The sequence below is a fragment of the Plectropomus leopardus genome, chromosome 18 (assembly GCF_026936395.1).
Source record: "Plectropomus leopardus strain MGB_pleo_1.0 chromosome 18, ASM2693639v1, whole genome shotgun sequence".
Taxonomy (NCBI): domain Eukaryota; kingdom Metazoa; phylum Chordata; class Actinopteri; order Perciformes; family Serranidae; genus Plectropomus; species Plectropomus leopardus.
The window spans coordinates 17,885,003-17,910,141 of NC_142193.1; the positions used below are offsets into that span (position 1 = coordinate 17,885,003).

Below are 25,139 nucleotides of genomic sequence, written 5' to 3' on the forward strand. Positions count from 1 at the left end.
TATTAGAAAGTGATAGGGAAAATGTCCAGAAAACTGTAATTATAATTATGATATTTTATATTTTTCATTTTGAGCTTTTTTTTTTTTCACTTTTTCATTTCTTAATTTTCAGGTCATTTTTAATAACTTTTTTCCTTTTTTACTAATTTTTGTGCCATGGCATGTTAAGTTGCTCTTTGCCTTCTCTTTGTGTTTTTTTTTTTAGAGAAATCAAGCCAATTTCCTCAGGTCTCAAAAGGGTTAAGGTCAATGTAAGAAATATTTCATCGATCCCTGGGGGGACTGTGGCATATTACAGTTACTGGTATACTATATATAAGCATAAAAAATAAAAATAGAAAATAGAAATAGAAAATAAGCAAGAAAATACACAGGAAAATGTGTATTATCCTACAATATAAAACACAATGTGTGCAATTATATTTACATATATGGCTTATAAATTTATTTAGATAGAAACATTAAAATAACACTATATAAAATATGAAAAAATATGTTTCACAGTCTGCTGTGTCCTAAAGCCTTCAGATACGAGGGGGTTAGACTAACTCCTCACAAGTACCAATATGTGCATCATACCACAAGTGTGTTAAGTGTAAATACAAGAACAGCACAAATATGAATAAAATAAGTATCAGATAACACAAAGTATTGGACAAAATGAATTACTGCACAACTTATTGCAAAGTTAAATTATTGGCCAAATTATGCACAGTTAAGTGTTCCACAGATGGAAATAATAAATAAATGATGGTGTTGTAGCTGCTGAGGAGTGGAATAAGTCCAAGGGCCAGACTATTGACTCAGAGTGTCTAACACTGAGGGAGGAGCCGAAAAGTTTACTGGCCACAGGCAGGAATGTCCTCCTGTTGTGCTCTGTGGTGGATCTCAGAGGAAAAAAGTCCTTTACTGAATGTCCTTCTGTGCTTCTATTACACTTGTCATTTCATATGTCTCATATGTGAATAAAATCCAGATTCATATTTTCTGATTCTATTTTGAAGGACAAAGTGCAGACACACAGAAAATGATGCAGAAATCACCTTTTTTTAATTTGCCATTTAAAAAGATCATGAAAACATGCATGAATTAAAGCACAGCCAGGAGATACATCTCTAGCTAATCAACAAAGATTAATGTAAAAAAAAAATCACATGGATAATATTGTAGCATAATTGTAAGCTATTGAAGAATAAGCAGACAAATTGATCACATGTGAAGTACTGATCCTGATCCTGCCGCTGGATCAGATGTACCCCGGTCTCACCACAAAGTAGTAGGTGTACTGGTCATCGGGACATGGATAGGCCAGACCCTGGGCCCCATTCACGTAAGTCAGGTCATCCTTGAAGTCCTGAACCTGACAGATGTACTTGTCTTGGCACACAAGCAGGAGCAGGTTACGGAAGAGGATGTTGCTCCACTGGCTGATGCTGTCTCGGGGAGACAGCCTTGCTTATTGTCAGGCACACCTTACGCCTCTGTTTGAACACTCATGTTGGCGCGTAAAGACATTTGCCTCCCAACGAATCTCATTCTGCTTAAAGATCAGGCTGTTGTGGATAGGTACGTTGAGCGACTTGAGTGCGATTTGAGTGTAAGAACCATGATACACTACGTAGTCTGGATTTCTGATTTGGTTTGCAGTTAGATAAGTGCTCCATTGCTTGGCAGTGTAAATCCTGGGCTGGTAATCTTCATCTTCTCTGTTGAATTTTGGGTTGGACATGAGGTCGCTAAAGAGCAGAACATTAAACTGGAATGCTTTCAAGATTTTTTCACGATAAATATTCTTATGAGTGCTGTAGAGAGAGGAGTTGAACTCCAGGCCATACAGTGCCTCAGCTCGGATCATAGGGAAACGAATGTGATTCAAAAGGTCAACCTGAGTTTCCAAAGTAGTCGAGCTGCCTTCCTCCTCAATCCAGCTCTCCAAAGTCTGAAGCAGAAAATATTCATCTGGCACCACCAGGTCCGAGCGGACCAGAAGGGATCCAAGGAGCTCAACAGAGAGATGGGTCCAAGAAGGGGATGTGGTCAGATTTTGGTAGTTCCAGGCCAGATACTGAAGACAGTTCTCCCGGAGGACCAAGTCCCCAGTCTCCTTTGCGTATTCGTAAAGGGACACCTGGGTGTGGAACGAGGTGTCCTCTGGCATGATTTTAGAGAAGAGACGGCCTGTGTCTTCCATCAGCTGCTTCACCCCAAACTTATAAGCCATCCAGTGGAGGCACTGCACAGAGGAGAAGGTCACTTCCACCTTGCGGGTGTAAATGTATCTGTTGAGATTGTAGAATGTTTATTAATTTTTTAAAGATGTTTTCAATGTTGCTCTATTTATAAATGCACGCAAAACAAATGGGTGATATTTTAACAGTCCATTGGGTATGATTTAGGGGGATATGTTGGCAGAACTGGAATATGATATAATAGGTATGTTTTCTTTGGTGTATAATCACCTGAAAATAAGAAGAGTTGTGTTTTTGTTACCTCAGAATGAGCCGTTCATATCTACATAAGGAGCGGGTCCCTGTGCATGGAGTCTGCCATGTAACACCACCATGTGTGTATATGGACAAACCAAACACTGGTTCTAGATAGGACCATTTGTGTATTTTGTGTCGGCTACCGTTCTTAGCAGCCCCTCTGTGGTGAACGTCATTTTAAAAACACTGATTTTTAACAGAAAACTACTTTATTTAGTGTTTTTACCCACTTAAAGCACCAGGTTTGTTTGTTTGTTTGTTTGTTTTGGATGGGAAGAGACATAAGGGGACTATTTGGCTCCAGGTAAAAAAAATCCTGAATATCTGTAATGGAGTTATCAGAGAAAAAAGGTGAGCACACATTAGCAGGTGTAGGGCTAGTGGCTTATCTCCAACATGCCAAACAGCTTAGGGGGAACCCAGATTTATAGCGTGAAAGTGCTTTATTTAGTGTTTTTACTGGTTTAATTCACCTTGTCTGTTTATTTTGGAAATGAGGAAAGATCTGCAGATTAATCGGCTCCCAATAAAAACCTCCTGAACATCTGGATCTTAGTGTATCAGAGAATAAGGTGAGCACACATTAGCAGGCGGTGGGCTAGTGTCCAATCTCCAACATGCCAGTGTAGGAGAAACACTGATTCGTAACATGAAACTGATTTATTTGGTGTTTTTACTGCTTTAAATGATCTGGTCTGTTTGTTTTGTGGAGTAAGAGACCTCTGCGGATAATTTGGCTCCCAATAAAAACCTCCCTAAACAATGAGCAATGCAGAAATTCTAACTGGAAAAAGTTTCACCTGTTGCAATTTGCAATTCTCACCACTAGATGCCACTAAATCCCCCTAAATCTTACACTCTGTTCCTTTAACTAAATAGTTTACCTGATGAAGGAGGGGAAATGTGCATAGCAAGACTGGCGGATATTGATTGTGATGTTACTGATCCCCTGTGAAGCATTGAAGAGTGGGAATTGTGAGAGGATCATTTTGTGAGCGCTAATTGTTGTCTCAAATATCTCTGCGGTGCCGTCCTCCTGCTTGTTTCCAGTAGGGCTCTGGACCAGGATCAGGAAGTCACTGGCATTACCACTGTCAAAGATTTGCCCGAGCTCATCAGACAGACTGATGCTATGATCCAGCAAGTGTGCAGAATCAGTGACGGTCACATTAGTACCTGGAATGACAAATCATTAGACTTATTGACATTTGATAGATCGAAGAGTGCATAAAGACAGTTTTGATACGTACTGCTTGTTTCACAGATAACGCCGACATCCTCTTTGTGGCTGCAGTCAGTTTCTCCCCAGCCTTTGAAAGTACATGTAATCAGATGCTTCTCTGTCCCTTCACATGTCAGATCATCCAGCCAAATAGGTCCAGGCGCTATGATGTAAAATGAAAGGGGATACATTTGTCAATATTTATGGTAGTGACACATTATACAGCGGCCCTCCAACACCCATTAATGTAATAACAGCCCACAAATGTAATACTAATCTGCAGCTTTTAATGTAATAATCCCACAAAGGCAATACATTTCCCACACACTTATAGCACTTGCCTTCTACAAACGTAATACTTAATCTCCTGCAAATGTAATAGCAGTTATATTTGCAGGGAATTATTACATTTGTGGGAAGGTGAAAATCTTAGGCTGTCAATATTTATTATTATTATTATAATTATTACTATTATATAGTGATCTTTTCTAATAAGCTGACTAGAACCCATTGGCAAGTGTACTAGCAAATAAACAAACACAGTGTTAACAACAAAGATCACTTTTCATTTTCATATTACATTTGTGGGAAGTTATTACAGTTTTGAAAGCTGAAGATTTTAACCTTCCCACAAATCCCTATTATGTTTGTAGTAGACAAGTGCTATTATGTTTGTGGGACATTCATTACGTTAGTGGGATAATTACATTAACAGCTGCAGATTTGTATTATGTTTGTGGCTTATTATGTTTGTAGGCTGTTACTTTGTTCGTGGGTGTTACAAGCTGTTTTGATGGCTGACTTGGTGGTGTTAGTATCAAATCACAGCTCCTCACTCATTACAATAATTTCACTGCCCTCTGGTGGGGGACTAATAGAAGTAGAGGGCACCTTTCCCATAGGTCCTCCCGATGAGAACAGATTTGGCTCCGGGAAAGCGGAGCTGACGACACACCACCTGGGCCTCAGCCATGTCCCAGCCATCGTCACACACCGTTCCCCATTTGCCATCATGGTAGACTTCCACACGGCCCTCGGAAACACTGCCGCCAAACAGCCTCACGTCACCTTCCTGCGGCCCAGGGTTATCATCTCTATCTTTCCCTGCAAACACAGGCGCAGGGTTTTAACCATGACAGCAGAGGGGTTATACAAACACTCAGATAATCCTCAGTCTGTGTTAAATGTGCATGATCAGAATATTAGTAAAAGCACATTACACAGTATACAGTAGTGCGTTTAAAGTTAGTACAGTAGTATTGATTTCCATAAAATTACCTTCATGGCATTTTATTAGTTTCACACAAATGAGATATGTTTCACGTGACTCACTGAATAAATTGAATTTCATTGCGCCTTCAGAGACACAGAGAAGTAGCAGAAGCCACAGAGTGAAGATGTTTCGGTCCACGAGCATTTCCAAACACCAGTGTAGGTCTTTGACACAGACAGACAAATAGGAGGCAATGTGAGAAATATATTGTCTACTTTACTTCAAATTCTAAAGGAGCAGTGTGTAAGATTTAGGGAACTTTAGTCGCTAGCAGTGAGGATTGCAGATTGCAAAAGCAGAATTATCTGTCTCTTCCTCTCCAAAGCAAACAGACAAGGTAATAAAAAACAGTAAAAATGCAGATGAAGCATTTTCACATAAAAAAATAAAATAAAACAAAAAAAAAAAAATCTGTGTTTTTCAGATGCTGCTCATCATGAAGGGGCTGCTAGCTACAGTGGACAATGCGAAAACACAAATGGCCCTATCAAGTGCCAGTGTTTGGTTTGTCAGTTCTAGGCTCCTGTAGAAACTTAGCGGCGGTCTTTTTCCATAGTAATCAATACATTAATCACTTCAAAGGGAAAAAAGAAATTGCTGCAGCTTTTGCCAGTATTTTGTTTGCATTAGGACAGAATTAATTCTATTTTAACACACTATACTATATATGTGCATTAAAATTTGAAGGTCAAACTTCAAAGCCAAAATATGCTAAATATTAGAAAACCACATTACCTTCTCCTCTCTGGTGCTGAAGTGCTGAAAATGTGTTTCTCCCTTTTGAGTACGTGGAGCAAATCTTTCCCCTTTTCAGATAAAACACAGGTTTCGCTTCTCCATTCCCTGTTGCTTTCCTTAAGTTTCATTTAAAAAAAAAAGCATAAAGTCAGGGTTTTGACAAACAGTTTTTTGTCGAGTTGCAACTTGATCGAGGACAAAGTTTAGCCTTTGCTGAACAGATTTTGTAAAAACGCCCTTGTTTGACTTAAACGACATGACTCAGGACATAGGAATCAAATTTTTTACTCAAGTCATCCCACCAAAAGCATCACATAAATCATTTTTTCACCAAATTGTCCTTCAAATATTGAGCTTTATGAAGAATAAAAACAGGCCATTTGTCCACTGTAGATAGCATGTTTGGTGTGTATTGAATGATGTTTGACACGGAACAAAGGGGGAAAAAAACCTCTGACCATTTGAGAGTGTACAGTGTGTGCATGAAAATGTACAGGAAAAAGAAATCACAGTCTGATGAATCAATATTGTGTACATTCATTATAAGAAAGGCTACAGTACTGTTGAGGGCCACATTTGTCCTGGGAAAGAGATGAAACACCCACCAGACATGCTGGCTTTGCTTAAGTTGACTGGCACTTTCTCAAAACCCAAAACGGGACAATATTTTACAGTGTCAGCCATTAGTTCTTCTGTTTGTAGTGAAGGTGATCTGCTACGGGTTGGAGTTGTGTGTCAGTGAGGAAGCAGCGAGTACAGTAACTTTAACAGTGACTGAATTGTAAACAAAATAGAACAACAACAGTGCAGTGGCCTCAAGAGCGAGTCTCTCAGTCTAGATGAACTCCAAGCCCTCGTATTTCACGTCCCCGATCTTGGTTTCAGGTAAAAGAATGCGTCCGTCGAGTGTGAAGGCCATGATGTACGTGGCAATTTTTCCAGCGTCTTCCTCTGACTTGAGCGCCAGGATGATCTGGTCATCTGTATTGGGGACAAACTTGAAGGAGGAGAATCCGTGAGTGGGGTTCAGCTGACCCACTCGACTTACGATGATGTCCTTGAAATCTGGAGAGCAGCTGAGGGCGAGGTTTGTGCCGCGACGCTCGTCTGCCGTCTCCTCGTAGCGCTCTTTGCTGGCGCGGCGTGGGAGGAAAAACCAGCGCTGCAGGGTGTCGCTCCACACTGCTGACTCGTGGATGAGGTACCCTGTGGAGATTCAGAGGAATACGATCAATAACGGGAAGCAAACGGAAGCACCCGTAAGCGAGACCTGATTTACACCCTCACCTGGAGGCTCTATTCCTGCAGCAGACTTGAGAGATTTGTACTTAGGAACCCAGTTCTCATGTTGTACATCGCCTCTGAAGCCCACGACTTTCACCCACTCTGGGTTGTTGTTTACAAACTCGCCTTCAGTGGTGGTCCACTCTTTCCCCAGACCACCAACGTACAGGTGCTTGTCTTTAACCGCCAGCCACTCTGCTTTAAATCCTATAAGGAGAAAGCAAAAAAGTATTTGAGTAAAAGTAGCGATTAAACGCTTAAAAAAACTCAATTACAAACAAGAGTCCTACATTTGAAAAAAAATACATAAGTATTATCAGCAGAATACACTTTGAATTCTATATATTTTTTATTCTGCATTTTATCTTTGTACTTCTTCTTCACCATGGGCATGGAAAGAAACATATTTTTGATTCCTGTATATATATATATATATATATATATATATATATATATATATATATATATATATATATATATATATATATATAGATAGATAGATAGATAGATAGATAGATAGATAGATAGATAGATAGATATAGTTGGTATATATACAATTACGTAGTAAACTTAAAGTGCTGTAAGATGACCAGACATTTTGCTACATAAAACTGTGGACATTTCCTTATTGTCAAAATCAGCCAAATATTCAGCCACTAAAAACAATTTCGATGACACTAGGCTATGCTTTCTGTACTCCGGACACAACAAACTCTTCCCAGATCTCCTTTCTCCCACTATTACTAATGTTTCCACCACTGTCAACAATCCACATCTTGCAAGATTGCAAAACAAAACCTCTCTTTGAGTGGGACTTGGTTTATGCAGTTATGTTTTTGCAGACACACAGCGCTCTTTCAAGTTTCGAAAATTGTTGTTTCCATTGGTAGTTGCTTTCAGCGACTTCAGCAACGCATTCCAGCATGTATGAAAGGAGGGTAACGCTAACCTTTGGCAACGCTGCCGTCGCCATCAGGTAAGATGACCCAGGGCACAATCTTGTCACCGTCAATGTGGTATACGACGCCCGTCCGGTCATCGACGCTGTAGAGCTTCCCGTTGAACACCACCAGCTCAGACAGTTCCATCCCCCTCCCTTTCTCCGCCAGGTGGCTTTCCAGCACCACCCTGTCCGCATCCCATTCAACTGCTATCTTGTCGCCACTTTGGGACACCAACAAGTGTCCCCGCCGCATGTAGCTGAACCACGTCAGCTTCTTACTCTCACTACGAGAGTTTGTGTCCAGGTCGGCAATGACCCCAATACGGTAGCGGGTGCCCTGCGGCGTGTGCTCAGGCGGACTGAGAGGGTAGGTGTCGTTATAATGGGAATTGGACTGCTGGGCTTCGCCGTGATTGGCTCTCCAGCTGTGCGAGTCGTAAGAGTGGGAGCGCAAGCCCGAGTTCAAGTGCATGAAGAAGAGCAGAAGCAGCGCCAGGGAGCCGGCCACCGCCACGATGGGCTTCCATTTAAGGCGGAAGCGAGGGTCAGTGGTGTTGGCCATGGAAGCCAACATTGGGAGGCCTCCGACAGAGATACGCAGGGTGTTCATAGGCTCATTCTGCTCCAGTCGAGTGAAGCCTGGGGACGCAGGCATGGAGGACGGAGGCCTTGAGGTACCTAAAGCAAAACAGAGCGAGACAGTCAGTCACGTCCACCTGCACAAGACAAAACGGAGCAGCAGAGTGTTAAAAAGAAAAGATAAGACCTCATCTGTGTTCACTCGATTTATCAATGTCATGTTTATGATGTATTTCACATTTTAGCATCAAAATAATTTGACAAAAAGCCTCTTCCAGAGTCAATATCACAGTTTTACAACGGAAAATGCATTTTAGAATTTCTAATCCTGTGTTTATTATCCATTTCTTTTGAGTATATTTATCAGGGTTCCTGCAGCTTAAGGCAAGATAGATTAAAGACTTTTTAAGACTTCTTTATGCCACTTGGAATTAATTTTAAAATCAATTTTCTAATAACTAAAATTGAAGAGGGACAATTCTATTTTTGCCCATATGTTTATTTTACCAGAGACGTGCCTTGTTTGTCCTGTGAAAATTTTAATTTATCTACGTCAAATGTTGACAAAACAACTTTTCTTACAGTGGAAGACAATTAACATATTACAGTATCCGAAAAGTATCCATTTATTTCACCAACAGAAGTGGTAAATATTTGGTATTTCTGGGCAGTTTTCTAGGCAACTTTGTTCCTCAATCTGCATGTGAGATTCCTCTGCTTGCATTCCCATCATGGCAAGTTCAAAAAAAGGAATTGATTAAATTATTTAAGAAAAATAGATGTTACCAATTATTTATTATACTATTATAGTAACATAAAATCCTGCTTACCACATCTGAGCATTTTAAAGACTTTTGAAAGATTAATTTAAGTCAATTCTTATTTTTAGATTTATGAATCCAATGCCTTTTAAGACTTTTTAAGGATCTGCATGAATCCTGATTCATATCAAAATTGCTCTCTTTACCTTTCATGTAAACAGGGGTGTCCAAACTTTTTGGGGGGGCCAGATTAAATGATGTAAAAAAAAAATATCTAGGGGTCAGTTGCGCTTTGAAAAAAAAAAAAAAAAAAAAGATGACACACAAATGAGATTAACGCAAAGGTTTCATCTTTTAGTGCATTTAACTTAACTGTATATTCAACCTGCTTAAAGCAGCGGCCCTTACCGTCCACTTCAGTGTCTTCTACCTTGCAGGAAAAGTCTGCTGTTTGGTAACACTTTGCTTATTTATGAAAACACAAAGGTTCCACCTGCATTGCCAGTCTTGTTATTGTGAAGTGAAAAGAAAAAATGCAAAATGATCAATATTTTGTTGCGGGCTACTTTTAGTATATTTTTAAAAAGAGGCCGTGGGCCGTTTAAACCTGGTCTGCGGGCAGAGACCGGTCCCCGGGCCAGACTTTGGACAGGCCTGCTGTCAAACTTAACAATATTCTCACTCTCCTCTGTGTGCATGTTGTTCTTGTCTCTCTCCCTCTGTGTGTGTGTGTGTGTGTGTGTGTGTGTGTGTGTGTGAACAGTGTGCTTGAGCTTTGCCTCGTGTGTGTTTATTTTGTTGTCGCTCCAGGTTCCCATGCTGGAGAGCAGGTCCTATCTGTTCATTGTTTATCTGTTACAATTCAAGTCATTCTGATTGTCTACACTGTAATTTTACTATGTTGGTCTATTCTGTACACAGGACATCTACTGCACGAATGTCAGTCCATCTTAGAAGAGGGATCCCTCCTCTGCTGCTCCTCCTGAGGTTTGATCCACGTTTTTTACTCTGTTACAGTGGAAACAGACATGTTTTTTACTTTGACTTATCATTATGAAGTAAATGTTGGTTTAACAGCTATCAGTGTAAGTTGTTTGCGATTCGTGTAAGTTGCCTCTTAGCAAAATGTTCAGAGTGAATTTAAGTTCCCTCTGGTAAGCATATTTTATATAGTATTTTTTAGTGTACTGTTAAGCTGTAAAATGAGAACATTTGTGACCCAGCCGCCATGTTGAATACAGTTCATCAAGAGTATCCAGCACTGTCCACCAGCAGCAAGCACCACATTTCTCAATTTACAGCTACACAGCACACAAAAATATGTTCATGAAAACATCTGAGGTGAAAAATAGGCAACACAGTAACAGAATCTTGCCTAGTTTAACAGTCTGACTGCAGTTCATGAAGAGATTGACATGATTAACAGCTGCGTTAGAGACTCCTCAGCTCTGATTGGTTGTTCTGAATATGCAGGAGTCCGATTCTCTTAAATACCATTAAAGGCGTAGGAGAGAAGGAGGGACGATTTTTTTCCCCCCACAGACTGTCTGTCTCATACTGCTTTCAGAATAAAGTGACAGTTTCAGCAAATATGATAAAAAGTTTGAGATTTTCGTAAAAGTTAGCAACTGTATCTTTAAGCTGACGACGGTCTAACTTGTGTCTCACACTCCCTTGAAAGTGAGACTACGCGTCTTTTGCAGAACAGCAGCCACTGTGGCGCCGAATATAAGACAATGGTAAATTCCAAAAATAGTATAACAACTGCAACAGCAGAAAAGAGTCATTAAGTTTGCAAACCAGCACAGTAATGCCAGCTTTAGAGCAATATCTATCAGAAATCAGCCAACATTAACTCACATTTAGCAACCAAAACAACTGATCATCCCAGACCAAGCCAGGCTGTAGCAGCAACCCCCCTGAGTGTATTAAACTGAACAGCATTATCTTTAATTGCTAATGAATTTAACCTTTTATTTGCAAAAGAAAGAATGTGTTATTTGTTCTTTAAACAGTGACAGTCTTGCTTCAACATGACAATATCTCCTTATATACAGGTCACTATTCAGGTTATACAGGATCATTTTTTTTTATTAAGAACAAGCTGCGGTAGGTTGAGCTGTACGTATACGGCTAAAATGTAAAGCTATAGATTTTCAGTTGGCAGGAAATAGTTGTTAAACCTGCTTTGTCCTGTGGAAAAATTAGAAACGGAAGGGGTTGATCTAAATGCTCTATAATCTTGTAAAACACCTAAATGAGCAAAGCGCAGGAATAATTACGCAGTGACTTGTCAGAGATGTCAGAGATAGTTTCCCCCAACGACAGAAAAAAATGTGTGACTAATGTAAAGAAAAGACATTAAATGGAAACAAATCTTTAAATAATATTAGTTATCAGAGGTCAAACGGTTTCAAACACATCTCTGACCCAGCCTACAACAGAACATTTCGATAATAAAACTCAATCTAATCCTACTCACATACTCTCCATAAGCAGACTCTGTTTGCCAGTCAAATCTTTAGTCCTGATGGCAGGCAAATCACTCATACGCCTATAATTTAAATACTATTTTAAATTCTGTTAGGAGCTCACACAAATGAGTGTGCACGCGAGGTTAAACATTACACAATGGGAAGCAGGAAGCAGCTCAGGTTCAGGCTGAGTGAATATCAAGTGGCCACCCTGGTGCCGAATCACCGTGGAGGCTGGGAGGAGCCAGTTCAGTGACAATGGAGAGGTGATGACTGCTAACAGGTAAATCAGGTACAACACAATCAGCCAGCTCATGTAGCACAGACCACCGTCGCAGTCAGCAACCGTTCTGATTATCAACAACTCATTCGTCTCGCAAACGTCTCTTAATGCCGTGGTTCTTTTTTTTCTTTTTTATATCTGTGACAATAGACAATCTTTAAATTTTGGTTTTATTTTGTACAAATAAAGACACTGAAAAAGATTCTTTTGGATGTCCCACTTTTTATAGACCAAACTGTTAATAAAAAGCTAATCAGCAGATGAGCGGCAATGATTATTAATGCAGAGGAAAATGAAAGTATTTAAAAGCATTTTCGAGTGAAAAAGTCAAACAAAAAGTTTACAAATTTACATGTTAATGTTCTGAAGAGCTTTCAAATGTTCTGAACTGTTGGCTGGAGAAAACAGGACATTTAAAGATGCAAAGTTGTGCTCTAGGAAACATGTGAGGAACATTTTTTCTTTTTTTTTTTCCTGTGATTTAAAGGTCCACTATGTAGGATTTAGAAAGATACGTTTACAAAAATACATAAAAAATTATTTGATTAATAATAATAAATCATTAAAAAAATGTATAAATTTGTACAATTTATACAAAATTTTGTATAAAATAGTTTTTAGATTAACACTGAGTTATTAGAGAAACACTGATTTGACACTTCAAACTTCTTTGTTCAGTGTTTTTATCATTTAAGAGACCTCTCCGGATAATTTGGCTCCTGGTGAAAAACTTCCTCAACAATAAACACTTAAGGAATTTTAACTGGGAGTTCATGTTTGGCACATGGGAGAAGTTTCAGCTGGTTGCAATCAGTAATCCTCACTGCTAAATGCCACTAAATACTACATACTGCTCTGTTAATAGGCCATCTGATGAGCTGATTAATCAAGAAAATAATCTGAACATTAACTAAGAAAAAAAATATTTGTAAGATGCAGCCCTAGTTCAGATAAACAGATTAATTATAGTTTGACAATACACAACTGATAACAAGCAAGAAGAAAAATCGTGCAGATATCTAAATTTAAGGATGCACGATAATGGATTTTTGCCAGTATCCGTCATGCCAATATATAACAAGTCATGTGGCCGATAACTGATTTTGATATATCCACTTTTTTTCCCCCACCTAATTTTAGTGATCATCGAATCTCCTCTGAGGTGGAATTCACATCATGTAATGCATACTCTTATTGTGATGGTCCACCAGCAGATGGAGACAAGAAACAGAGCTTTTCAGTGTATAAAATATTCATTTATGTGCAAAATAATGAAAATACTTCAACTTAGGGTTGCTGTTTGTTACACGTTCATTTTGTAAAAATAAATAAATAAAAAATAAATAAATATATGTTTCCATATTTCATTTTAAAGGCAATTCTGATTATGTACCATTATTATGACGCATCCCTACTTAAATTTAGCACCTACAGGTGACAACACAATTATGTGACATTGTAAGCAGAGAGCTCTCAAAAGGGCATCAGGTGGCTCGGTGGCTAGAGCAGGCACCCCATGCCAAGTCTTTCCTATACATTCAAGGCATAAAAAGCCCCCAAAAATAATCTAAGCTCTCAAAAAATGATACTCCCAAAACGGAAAAACTGTATTCACATACTGATATTTGCTTAAGACACCCAACAAACTAAAGTGACCTCGTCTGTCTTCGCTTAAGGGGTCACCACCAAGCTCTGCAGAGTAGAAAATGTGTGCAATTTAATTCTGACTGAATTCCAGGGACCTCTAAACTCGGCCTCAGGAGCCTCACACTCTGTGGCCTAAACATGGCTGCATTTCTCCGAAAGCAGCGCTGGAGCTGAAAGACTCTTTCATAAGAGGGCCCCAAGCCAAACAGCAGTCCATTGTGGCAGCAACATCAGGGCCCGCACTCTGAGGCAAGAACTATCCCCTCTGAAGTACACCAACAAGTGGCTGATACTAATTCACTTCAATAAATCCTGATTTCGCCCAAATCTCCTTCACTGAAACAAAATAACTGAAGGCTTACCCCTTCGTCTCCTCCTGCCAGAGCGCTGTCCTGGCGTCATCAGATTTACCTCACTGTCCTCAGCAAAGCAGACCTCCACAATCTGTCCGGAGCTCTCTCTGTTTGCGGATTATGTGCGTTGCAACCATGACTAGGTGTTGTTACAATGCTAGTGAACTTTAACTCGACTTGGAAGATTATGTTCCAGTCCAAAGGGGCAAACCTTGCAGGAGACCAACACAATCCATTAAGTTATCGTTCACCCTAGTAACCAAGGGCCAAAGAGCTTACCTGCACAATAACTTACAGTGCATCAAAGGCAGAAAGCCGCAAATCCTGCAGGCTGAGTCGAAGTTAAAAACAAACCTGTGCCGTCACTACAATAATTTAAATCTTACATGCAGTCAGTACTGTGAGTACTGTGATGGCACTGAGGCCAGAGATCAGCCTGATAACGGAGCGCCAGCCAACAGGGACGCTACAGGAACCTAAACTTAAATGGAGTTGTTTTTATTTAACACCTTCTCGGCTTCAGTCCAAACATCAGTTAGGAATTCAAGAAGTTAATTATCAGTCAGCGTGCAACGTTTGAGTATCTCATAATGGCTCTCAAAGGTTTCATTGCATAATGAAATGACACAATATACAACACAGGGCTGGGAGATATGACGATAAACACAACATGAGACATTTGAAAAGTGTCACACTATTAAAAAAAAATAAATAAAATTTTTTTTAAAAAATTAAAATTTTTTTAAAAAAATTTAAAAAAAAAGAATAAAAAAAATAAATTTAAAAAAAAAAAAGTGTCACCTGTCAGAGATTTTGCCATAAAGTTTATACAGAGGTCGCTGTCCATTTAAGATCCTAGACAAAGACAAATCCAGGACAAATTAGTGGGTAAGATGCAGGAGTATTTGATTTAGAGAATCATTGCATCAACTTGATAAAGGTTTTTGAATGGTCAACTTATTTAAAGGCCCAATGTGTAGGATTTAGGGGGATGTATTGGCAGAAACAGAGCAGTTTATATCTACTAAAGGTCCTCATCTAAGGAGTCTGCCATGTTTCTAGCCCAAATCATTCAAACCAAACACTGACTGCAGATAAGGCCATGTGCGTTTTCACAGCAGCCACCACAGTTAGGAGCCCAACAAGCAGCATCACAGATACACTGTGACGTGAAACTGCTTTATTCTGTGTTTTTATCAGTTTTAATCTCTGGCTCTGTTTGAATTGGAGAGGAAGAGACCTCAAGCTCCCGCTAAAAACCCTCTAAACACTAAACACTTAAAGAAATTTCAGCTTCTTACACACTTCACCTTTGATTCAGTTGACAAGCCAGAAGAGACATTTCACACATAATTATCCCAGCAGGTTTCTTATATCACTATATTTAAACCTAAACTGCAATCTGAAATTATATATACTCTGACAGAAAATACTATCCATGTTACCAATTAGTCATTTATTCTATGAATCATTTGGTTAATAAAAGGTCAAGGATGACACTAAAATATTTGTTTTGTCCAACTACAAGTCCAAAATCCAAATATATTCAATTCAAAATCAAAAAGTGACAGGTAGAACATCTCAACATTTAAGCACATAGAAGTTTTTTTGGTTTGATTCATTTTTGCATTTCTGCTCGGAAATTGATATAAATGATGGTTTTTCAAATCTTTTGCCACTTAATTTCTATTGACAAACTTAGCAATTATTCAGCTAATTCTTACTGTGAATGAGTGAAAAAGCAAATTCTGAGCGTCTCAAAGTGGTTCTCATATTACTTATGGCAGGCTACGTTTGCACAGTGGCGTGGCATCATGTACACCACGGAAGAGCTGCCGTTTACAGTACCTCCCTGACAGTAAGACGCTTGTGTAATGCTGCACAAAGTCCTCTCCTGACGTCAGCCTGTATATCACACGTAAAGCTGGTGGTTTGTGAGTATTTCGGCTCATAAAGGACGACATCTGGGGAGGTGGGCTTCAAAGGAAACACAGTGTGTGTGTCTGAGGACCATAAATAGTTGACTTTTTGCTGTAAGGCAGATTCCCAAACCTCTGCATGTTAAGGCGCCCCCAAACAGGTGTGAATTACATTCAGGACTTGATTTTATGTGGTTTTTTTTCCCCCAATGAAAATATGCTGTGTGATAAGAAGATATATTTACTGTAAAACTTCAAATAAAAGCCTTGTCCCAATTAAACGCCCAGTACCGTTTTAGAAGCCGGTGTGGCGACACATTTTGACAAATAAAGGCCTGTCTCAATTTTCAAATAAGTGAAGGAAAAATGCCCAGTGAACTATATTCATAATCATATACTTGAAATTATTTTACAGAATTATCAGGGTATAGTTTAAAAAAATTCTAATTTGTATTTTTTGTTTTACTTTCTCATTTTTTTAAATTCATGTCATGTTTTTTTGGGGGGTGGGGAAAGCCAATTTGCCTGGGCTTTAAAAGGTTAAATAAATAATTTGACTGTATTTCCCATCTCCGCTGAACACAAGTTATGTTTGAAAGAAATAAAGTGTCTGTTTCATTTTAATGCCAGTCCCAAATAAAAGCCAGTAAGTTAAGCAAACAATAGCCCAGTCTATTATGTTATTATTTGAAGTTTTACGCAGATTATAGTATTTATCATTTAGTTTGCAGGCCTCTGGGAGCATCTCAGAGGCCTCAAGTGAGACATTTTGCTATTTGCAGGCCTTTAATTTATCAACGAATAAACTTTTTAGCAAAGTAGTTTCATTTAGTTTTAACTCAACGTTAGTTATTATTATTATTATTTTTTAAAGGCAGCGTCACCCTCTCCTCCCCCCCACACACAAACACCCCATCTGTATGTGTGTGTGTGTGTATATGTGTGTGTGTTAGCTCTTGAGCCTGTCCTGCCAGCAGCGCAGAGGTTAACACGGATGCCATCACAAACTGCTGCGTTCAGAGGCGACCTGAAACCTCCTCTGCGTTGCTTTTGACTCACCGCAGATGTTAGATGTTCAGCTCGCAGTCCGCTGCTGGCTGTAGCTCACATGTCATTATTTTAACGCTGGCTTCTTCGGCTCCTCTTCCTCCGTCCCTCCGTTCACAAGACAGCCGCTCATTACTTCCTGTATGTACTGATGACGACGGCAGCGTGCACTGCCTGCGCGCGGTGGATGCAAGAGGGTTTGTCAAACGGTGCCTTCACGTGCTGTGGGAAATTTGATAACTACTTTTTTTTGTTAGTAAGTATTTATTGATAACTTTTCTCAGCGCAGTGCATTGTGTGGTCATGGGAACAGTGACCGTTTTAACATATACATGTGAAAATACATCAAATAACAACATGAAATATTAAATAAAATAAAGAATGTAAATAATTAAAAGAAAAACAAAATCGGAAAAAAGAATCTATTATAAATAGAATTACAATAAATTTAATTAAAAGGACAGAATAAAAACAATGTAACAGTTTGAATGTACGAGGGAGATACAAAATGATAAATGTCCAATGAAGGCCTCTTTTTTTAAAAAAAAACAAAACATCATAACACTCATATACATATATACTTGCCCTGTATGAATTGATTATATTTTTTCATTATTTTTCCAAGTATTTGTGAGTTTTTTATGGCTTTCTTGTTCAATGTGATCTTAGAGATGGAGACAAAGAGATATCGTAGATCAGTGCAAAATACCAGACGAAACTACTTTTTTTTTGTTAGTAAGTATTTATTGATAACTTTTCTCAGTGCAGTGCATTGTATGGTCATGGGAACAGTGACCGTTTTAACAGATACATGTGAAAATACATCAAATAACAACATTAAATATTAAATAAAATAAAGAATGTAAATAATTAAAAAAAAAAAAACAAAATCGGAAAAAAGAAATAGTATTACAGTAAATTAAATTAAAAGGACAGAATAAAAACAATGTAACAGTTTGAATGTACGAGGGAGATACAAAATGATAGATGTCCAATGAAGGCCTCTTTTTTTTAAAAAAAAAAGCATCATAAAACTCATATACATATATACTTGCTCTGTATGAATTGATTATATTTTTTTCATTATGTTCCAAGTATTTGAGAGGTTTTTATGGCTTCCTTGTTCAATGTGATTTGAGAGACGGCGACAAAGAGATATCGCAGATCAATGCAAAATACCAGACGAAACTACTCATCGCATCCATTTTTAAAATATAGGCAAAACAGAGTTGGAAGAAGAATTAATTTTTACTTAAATAACATGACTAATACCAAAATACAAGTTAAATTCCTGCATAGAAAATGTTACTCAATTAAGTATAACCAGTACGTAACAGGAACTTAAGTAAATAAAAATACCCGACAGATAAAACACACAACACAAACATGCAAAAGCAAAGGAGGCACCTTATTATTTTTAAATATTTTTTATTTATCATCATTATTATTACTTTTTTTGCATTGCAGAAAAATTAAGTATGGATAAGTAAGTATTGGATAGCAGAAAATGCAGGATGCTAATTATAATTAAATATTTTGCAAATAAAAATCTACTTTATCCTTGATGCTGGATTTTTTTTAAACAATTATCACAATTTTTACTTTGAGTGAAATAACATATTGAAAGGCAACATTGTGGGCTAACTATTTTTTTAATCCTTCGGCCCCTTCTCTTTTATATTTGAAAATCTCTCATGTATCAGGACACATTTATGAAGATGTGATGGAAATACTGATGGGTAGATTTTGTTCTAGGACAAGTTGATTTCCCAGATTATGGTTACTATGTTGTTGTTTTTTTTTAAATTAATTTAGTAAAACTAATTTGAATGAAAAAAGTCAACATTTCATTCAAGTTTCAGGCAAATATTCACATTTTAATTATTATTCCATTATCCTGCACACTGCCTGTATGGACGCTGAATGAATTTTTGCAGTGTTGGTTAAAGTGTAGATACAGTATTAACTGAGAATATGCACATAAGACTTTTTTTTTAATGTGTCTGTTATCGTCGGTCTGTTGTCGCACTGCCGTCTCTGCAGTTAACAAGTTCCACCACATTCACCGACACAATCGCTACTCAAATATTTGCTAAGGGAGCACAGCTCTGCGCAGAGTCCGGGTCTATCTTTAAAGGAGGATATCAATTATAGGCTGACACAAAGTTTCAAAAGAAGAATAGTTTTTATTTGGCAAACCCTGTGTGAGAATACAGAATACTGTATAAAGGCACTTTAATGGGGAAATATTGTAAAGCCATTGATCATAACAGTGAAACTGCAACATGTTCAAAGGTAAAACGACAGTGTAAGAAAAGCAAGTGGAAAATGTAATGTAGGTTTTTTGTTTGATTGTCAGGTACCTGGACTAAAAGTCTGTAGTAAGATAATAAATAAACCAATTTACCAAAACCTCACTGAATTCCTGAAACCAAATTATGGCTGAAACTTTTGCTAAATTTACAAAACTACAGATGAACTCAAGACAGGCACATGAAATTAGAGATATCTGATACAAATCAATGGTTTGGCTACCTTAAAGTAAAACAGAACACCCTTAAATAGTAATTGTGACAGAAATGGAGTAAAAACAATAATTATGGTGGATAAGATATTGGCAATTAAGTGCGGCCACAAAAATGAAGTGTGCTTTTCAGTGCATAAAAGCCATTTTTCAGTGGTTGATTATTAACAAAGGAACAGAAACATGGCATTACAGTAGTTTCATATGAAACATTTTCATTGCACCCATTTATTGGTTACCATGGGTTTGTTTTATGATTGAAAAACAAATATGTACTAAACTGTATCATTAACTTACAGTTGTGGAACTGCTGCGTGTGGATTTGATAGTTATGAAAAAAATATTTATATGTACTAATCAGTAACATATTCATAAAAAAAAATCATTTTAAATATGCAAAGCAGATTTCCCATCAACAAAATAAATCCTAACCCGTGTGCTGATTAGTGCTTTAACATTAACAGCTTGCACTTATAAGCAAAACAAAAGTGGCACTGAAATCACTGTTTGGTACAAAGACATCAATTGTCATCCTCTCTCTCTTACTAAGATAATCTCCCTCTAACAACAAAAAAAAAAATATTTTCATATTTTCAGAGTTCACCTGCTCTGTGTGGCACTTTAAACACAGCAAACATCTGCCACACAACAATGAAATGAACTAAAAACACATCAGTGCACCCACAAATATGCAAACATGCTCTGCAGGAAGTGAATGGGAGTGCAGAGAACAGTCTGAGTTGTAACTGAAACCATTGGCACACATTTTTATTAAAACAAAAACTCCCCTGTTGGATCCATGTGTCTTAATCTCAGTCCTTCAATATGATGGAGGCTGGTACTCTCCCGGGTGCTCCTGGTTGTGGGAGAAAGGCGACTGCTGGTAGCCTGCGGGGCCGCCGCTGCTGGAGTACGGAGCGGGCGGGTATGGAGTACTGTGGTCGGTGGCTGGGTCTCTGTACTCCTGGTCAAAGTCACTGATACCTTGACGATACCTTCCGTATGCAAAGTAGGACAGGAGACCCTGTTGAGAGAAGTTAAGAGTTAGTAAGTAGGACTTTTGAACGACTCTGGCAAAAATTAACCAGCTGACTGTTCGTACAGAAAAAGGCAATCAAATTCTTTCAAGTACTTTTTCAAGTACTCAATTTATTTTCAGGGATGAAATTGTTTCCTCCTCAACCATCTGTTTCAAGACAATCGTGCAAATGTTGTGGTTGGCAAATGACATAAAAGCAGAAAGCAGAAAAGCAGAGTCACTCTGAGTGTAGTCACCTTCACAGCTGAGTGGAGCCTCCGTCAGGGTGTAAGGCTCTGCCACGGAAAAGGGAGCTGTGGCAATATTTGGTAATCATGCAGAAAAATAAACCTCATTCCCATTTTAGGTTCTTTTTTTATTTGATCTGCAGGCTGTTCTACTGTTTACCTGAATTTTGGTGGGCTGGTAATCCCTTTGCCACTACAATAAAAAATGAATCAATAAATAAATAACTAAATAAATACATGAACAAATTAATAAATAACAAATACATAATTAGAAATGAAACCTGTTCCTGAGGCTCGTTGGTGACATTTCTTTTCTTTTTCTTTTGTAAACATCTCGTTTTTTACCATGTTGTTTATAAGCTGCTTGGTTTTTGTGTCTGTTCCTGTAACATTTTATGATAAAATTAACAGACTAACATTTTGTAGAGAGGACAGGAGGGTGCATTTGATAGAAATAGTATAATACAATAAATGGGTAGCAGGATCAAAGGAGCATTTAAGGTGTTAATGTCTGTATGACAATACTAAATTTCATAAAATCTTAATCTGAGCAGTTTACATTCCTAAGTGCAGGAACTTTATTTGTAAGGAACACCTTCATCACGCACACAATACGGCGTTGCATGTGGTCAGTAAGTTGATATCGGTGCAGGCTCGCAGTCGGAGGGTTTAATAAGCTACTTCCACTTTGTGCTAGTTGGTTTGGGACAGCACTTGATGAGGTGAACACTCTGCATGAACGTGGAAACAGAGCGGAAGTGAGTAGGGAGAGGATGTAAGGGGTGGTTTTTGGAAAGGCCCTAACACTGCTCCCATGTGAGTGTTTCCTACACCAGTGAAACATCCTGGAACCACCTATTTACTGTTGCTTACCAACCTACTGCCACTCCGAGCTCATAGTCTCATCGTGCACTGGAGAATATCTGCAAGCACAGCCGCTCTTGGCTTCCGAGTTTTAACTTTTATCTTACATGTTTCATAAAACAATGTATCATTCTGTTTTCTGCTCACTTATATTCAAGTACTTTTTCAAGGACCAAGGTCAAAAATGTTTGATTTGCAAGGTATTCCAGTACTTATATTTTTAAAAATCTGGTACTTCAAGCACCTAAAGCTCCATGTACAAACCCTTCAAGTTGTGTGTTATCATGTGATGTTGTTAATCAGATGCTGGTCACACACGGAGGAGATACAACGCTCACCCAGGTGATGATGGAGAAGAAGGAGAAGGCCACAACGGCACGGGCGGCATCACCAGCGACAACAAGTTTGCCAGACGTTTTGGACCACTGGTTGGTCAGGACACAGAAGCAGATGAACCACAGGAATGTCCAAGCGGCTGAAAAAAATATTTAAAGCAGAGAAACAAATAGCAAGATTGAGATGAAATACGATAACAGTGGTAACCTCAAACAGGCTGCGCTTCCTGTTTGGCAGGGCACAGTTCCTGTATTCTAGTATGAGCTGTCTGCAGTGACTCTCACCTGAGAAAACCAAATCTCCTATGACAATAAATTTTCTCTCTTTGGCATTGCTGATCTGTGGGAAGTAGGCATCCAGTATGAGGAAGATAACACAAGCCAAGAAGGCCAGGACTCCGATGCCGACGCCGTAGCTGCAGGCGCTGTCGTTGCTGTTGAACATGCATTTGGTGTCTTTCTCCTCTGCAGGGTTAATGTAGCCTTCTGCTGTAATGCTGGCAAACACCACGATGGCGAATATCTGCACAGGAGGGACACACAGGGTTAACACCAGAGGGGGGGAGGTGGTGAAAAATGCATGTTTCAAGTCAAGCAGCTGCAAGGGCCGCGTGATTGTCATCACATGATTCACATTACAAGCAAGCTCTCACCATGAAAAGTCATATTACAACATCTGTCAGGCCAGTTCAGACAAGCTAAATAAATTACATTTCTGTACTTTCTTAACACAATACAGCACAAAAAGAGACTGACATCTTCTGAAAGTGGTCCTTTTTTCCTAATCCAGTTTCCACGCAAGATCAGCAACACTTTCCATCAAAGATTCAGCTTAAGTGTAGCAAAACAGATACTCTCTGGTGGCTCAAGCTTCTCAAATGTAAGGATTTGCCTCTCTTTAAAGACCCTTAAAATGAATTTTTTTTGGTTTTGGAAGGTTGGTTGGACAAAACAAGACTTCTGAAGATGTCTCCAATAATGAAAATACTTGTTAATTGCAACTGTTTATTTACAGTACTGTGCAAAACCACCATAGATGAACAAATTGGCTTTTTCACACAAGACCAGACAACCACAACAAAATCTAGCTCAAACAATCAATATTGGGCTTTGGACATGCTTTGTTAATCTGATGTTAACACAAGAAGATTAGTATTGTAAATCTCATATAGTCTGGCTTAAAGAGTAAGAGAGTTCAAGACATGCTAAGTGTAAAGGCAGGGCACACTAATACTTGCTGCTTTAACCTGTTGGAAGTTGTTTTATTCTGAAATACATTTACATTTATAATACTGTATACATATTTCCTGTATTTCTGGTTGTATTTTAGTGAAGAGACTACTGAGAAATAACTATGTATGCTCATTATAACAGTGCAAAAGTGATAAAGTTTAAGGTGGCTGAAAACATTTGCACAGTTCTGCATATTTTACAGATCTTCTCATCGCTCCACTTTTTACCCAATTCTTTGCAATCTGATATTAAAATCTTACTGATCATTTTGAAATTTTGGTGCCTAATATTCCCACTCATTTCCTGAGATCATTAACTTCTTGTCTTCTCCTTGTTCACAAATCTAGACTCAACACAACAGTGACACAGCTTTTGCTATCAGGGCTCAATGAATATGAAATTAAAATTTTTGCATCTTCCTGTCAAATCACAGCTTTTTTAAAATCACTTTTTAGTATTAAAAAAAACAAAACATCAACAGTTTAAAATTGGTTGTTTTTGTTTTCTTGTTGTTTTGATTTGTCACATGAAAGAACTAAGAGTATGACAAAAATAAAGCCATTATATTGTTAAGCTTTCCGCATAACAACTTAATCTAATTGTCCTGTAACGCCGCACACTTGAAAACAGAGCTGCAGCGCTTCGCAACAGATGACGCTTGATAAAGTGAATTTCATCATCACTTTTCACACTGTAAACACTCCAGAAAAACAAGGGACACCTTATGTCAGTTTCAACTAACTTTCATCCACCTATAAACCCAAAATAAGCAATAAATATGCCAAACAAATCATTAGGTGGAAAACTGGCAGGTTCACGTCAGTTTGGTGACACAGCACTGATCATGCTAGCTAACATTAGCATCAACAAGTGCTACAGAAAATATATCTAATTTTCCCTTTATGTAGCGTTTATTTAACATTTCAACCAAACGCCCACTTCATGTCCACTCTTAGCAGCTCATGTAGCTAACAAGTTGTATTACTGACTGATGTATGTCGACACTGTTGTCTCACATCTGTTAACATAAAGTCGTTGACAGCTGGCTAACTTTGATGCTAACGTTTCCGTGGAGTCACTCACCCAGCTCAGGCAGCGCAAAATGGTTTGAGGTTGTTTCACAAAACTGGCTAAATCAAAAGCGCCGCCAGCCAACGAAGCCCCGTAAGCACCGCTCTGCATTTTTTAAACCCAAAATATGCCTGTCAAACGACTTAAAGACGAGCAGGAGAAGTTTTCCTGTCAGAGTTGGGACAGTTTCGTTTTGTGGAGCAGCTTCCTGAAAACTTTTCAAGGACCGCCCCAGCTCCGATGCGTTCAGGTGCAGCTCGGAATCTGCGGCCTCCGAGAAGAGTAAAAAGTTTTTCTGAAAATAATGACTGAACATTTATAAATAAAATAAACACAAGTGTGAACACACGCAGTGGTTTACCTAATTAATAAAGCTATATGCTTATATTACTAGGTAAAAGATTTATTTTTGAATTGAAGGGGAAAGAGCGTTTGACATTCCCCTGTTTTCTTTCACTTTTATAACATTACTTTATGCTAGAAGGCATTATTGCTACAAGACAGGGGAAGGTGAATGAATATGAAAAAAGATGGACTAGACTAAAGGCCAATTTTAGAAGAAAGATGACAATGACATTATTTAATTGTTGTTGTTGTTATTGGTTTTGTTGATTTAGTTTTTTTTTTGTGGTGTGTGTATATGTGTATATGTATGTATGTATATATATGTATATGTGTATGTATGTGTAAATACAATTGTAAAAAAAAAAAGCTATATGCTTTGCATAAATTAATAGTTTGGTAATTTTTACATTTAACATATTTTTAAGATTTTGTGTTAGGATATACGAGTGTAAGTAGAACAGATTTTATTTAAAGTGGTGTACAAAGGTAATT

General features: G+C 38.3%; 3 protein-coding genes across 6 annotated transcripts; all 3 read right to left on the reverse strand.

Moving 5' to 3' along the window:
- Window positions 1–1,028: 1,028 nt before the first annotated feature.
- On the reverse strand, window positions 1,029–5,854 carry LOC121956497 (galectin-3-binding protein A-like). Its single transcript, XM_042504745.2, is given in 6 exon segments — window positions 1,029–2,279; window positions 3,371–3,662; window positions 3,737–3,871; window positions 4,600–4,812; window positions 5,041–5,145; window positions 5,717–5,854. Coding segments are annotated over 5 exon segments (1,758 nt in total). The 5' UTR covers window positions 5,126–5,145; window positions 5,717–5,854; the 3' UTR covers window positions 1,029–1,246.
- A 134-nt stretch (window positions 5,855–5,988) lies between these two features.
- Window positions 5,989–17,180, reverse strand: cant1a (calcium activated nucleotidase 1a). Of its 4 annotated transcripts, none has more exons than XM_042504747.2 (4): window positions 17,022–17,180; window positions 7,953–8,624; window positions 7,007–7,210; window positions 5,989–6,925 (listed from the first exon to the last, which is right to left on the reverse strand). In XM_042504747.2, exons 2-4 carry the CDS (start codon window positions 8,599–8,601, stop codon window positions 6,555–6,557), a joined length of 1,224 nt encoding a protein of 407 aa, XP_042360681.2. In that variant the 5' UTR covers window positions 8,602–8,624; window positions 17,022–17,180; the 3' UTR covers window positions 5,989–6,554. The 4 variants fall into 4 exon arrangements, with proteins under 4 accessions (XP_042360681.2, XP_087947462.1, XP_042360680.2 ...); XM_088091336.1 differs by lacking the exon at window positions 17,022–17,180 and adding an exon at window positions 14,053–14,207; XM_042504746.2 differs by lacking the exon at window positions 17,022–17,180 and adding an exon at window positions 11,773–11,924.
- A 1,995-nt stretch (window positions 17,181–19,175) lies between these two features.
- On the reverse strand, window positions 19,176–24,531 carry syngr2a (synaptogyrin 2a). The gene is made up of 4 exons (XM_042505812.2): window positions 24,315–24,531; window positions 22,284–22,521; window positions 22,002–22,138; window positions 19,176–20,557 (listed from the first exon to the last, which is right to left on the reverse strand). Exons 1-4 carry the CDS (start codon window positions 24,411–24,413, stop codon window positions 20,354–20,356), a joined length of 678 nt encoding a protein of 225 aa, XP_042361746.2. The 5' UTR covers window positions 24,414–24,531; the 3' UTR covers window positions 19,176–20,353.
- Window positions 24,532–25,139: the final 608 nt, after the last annotated feature.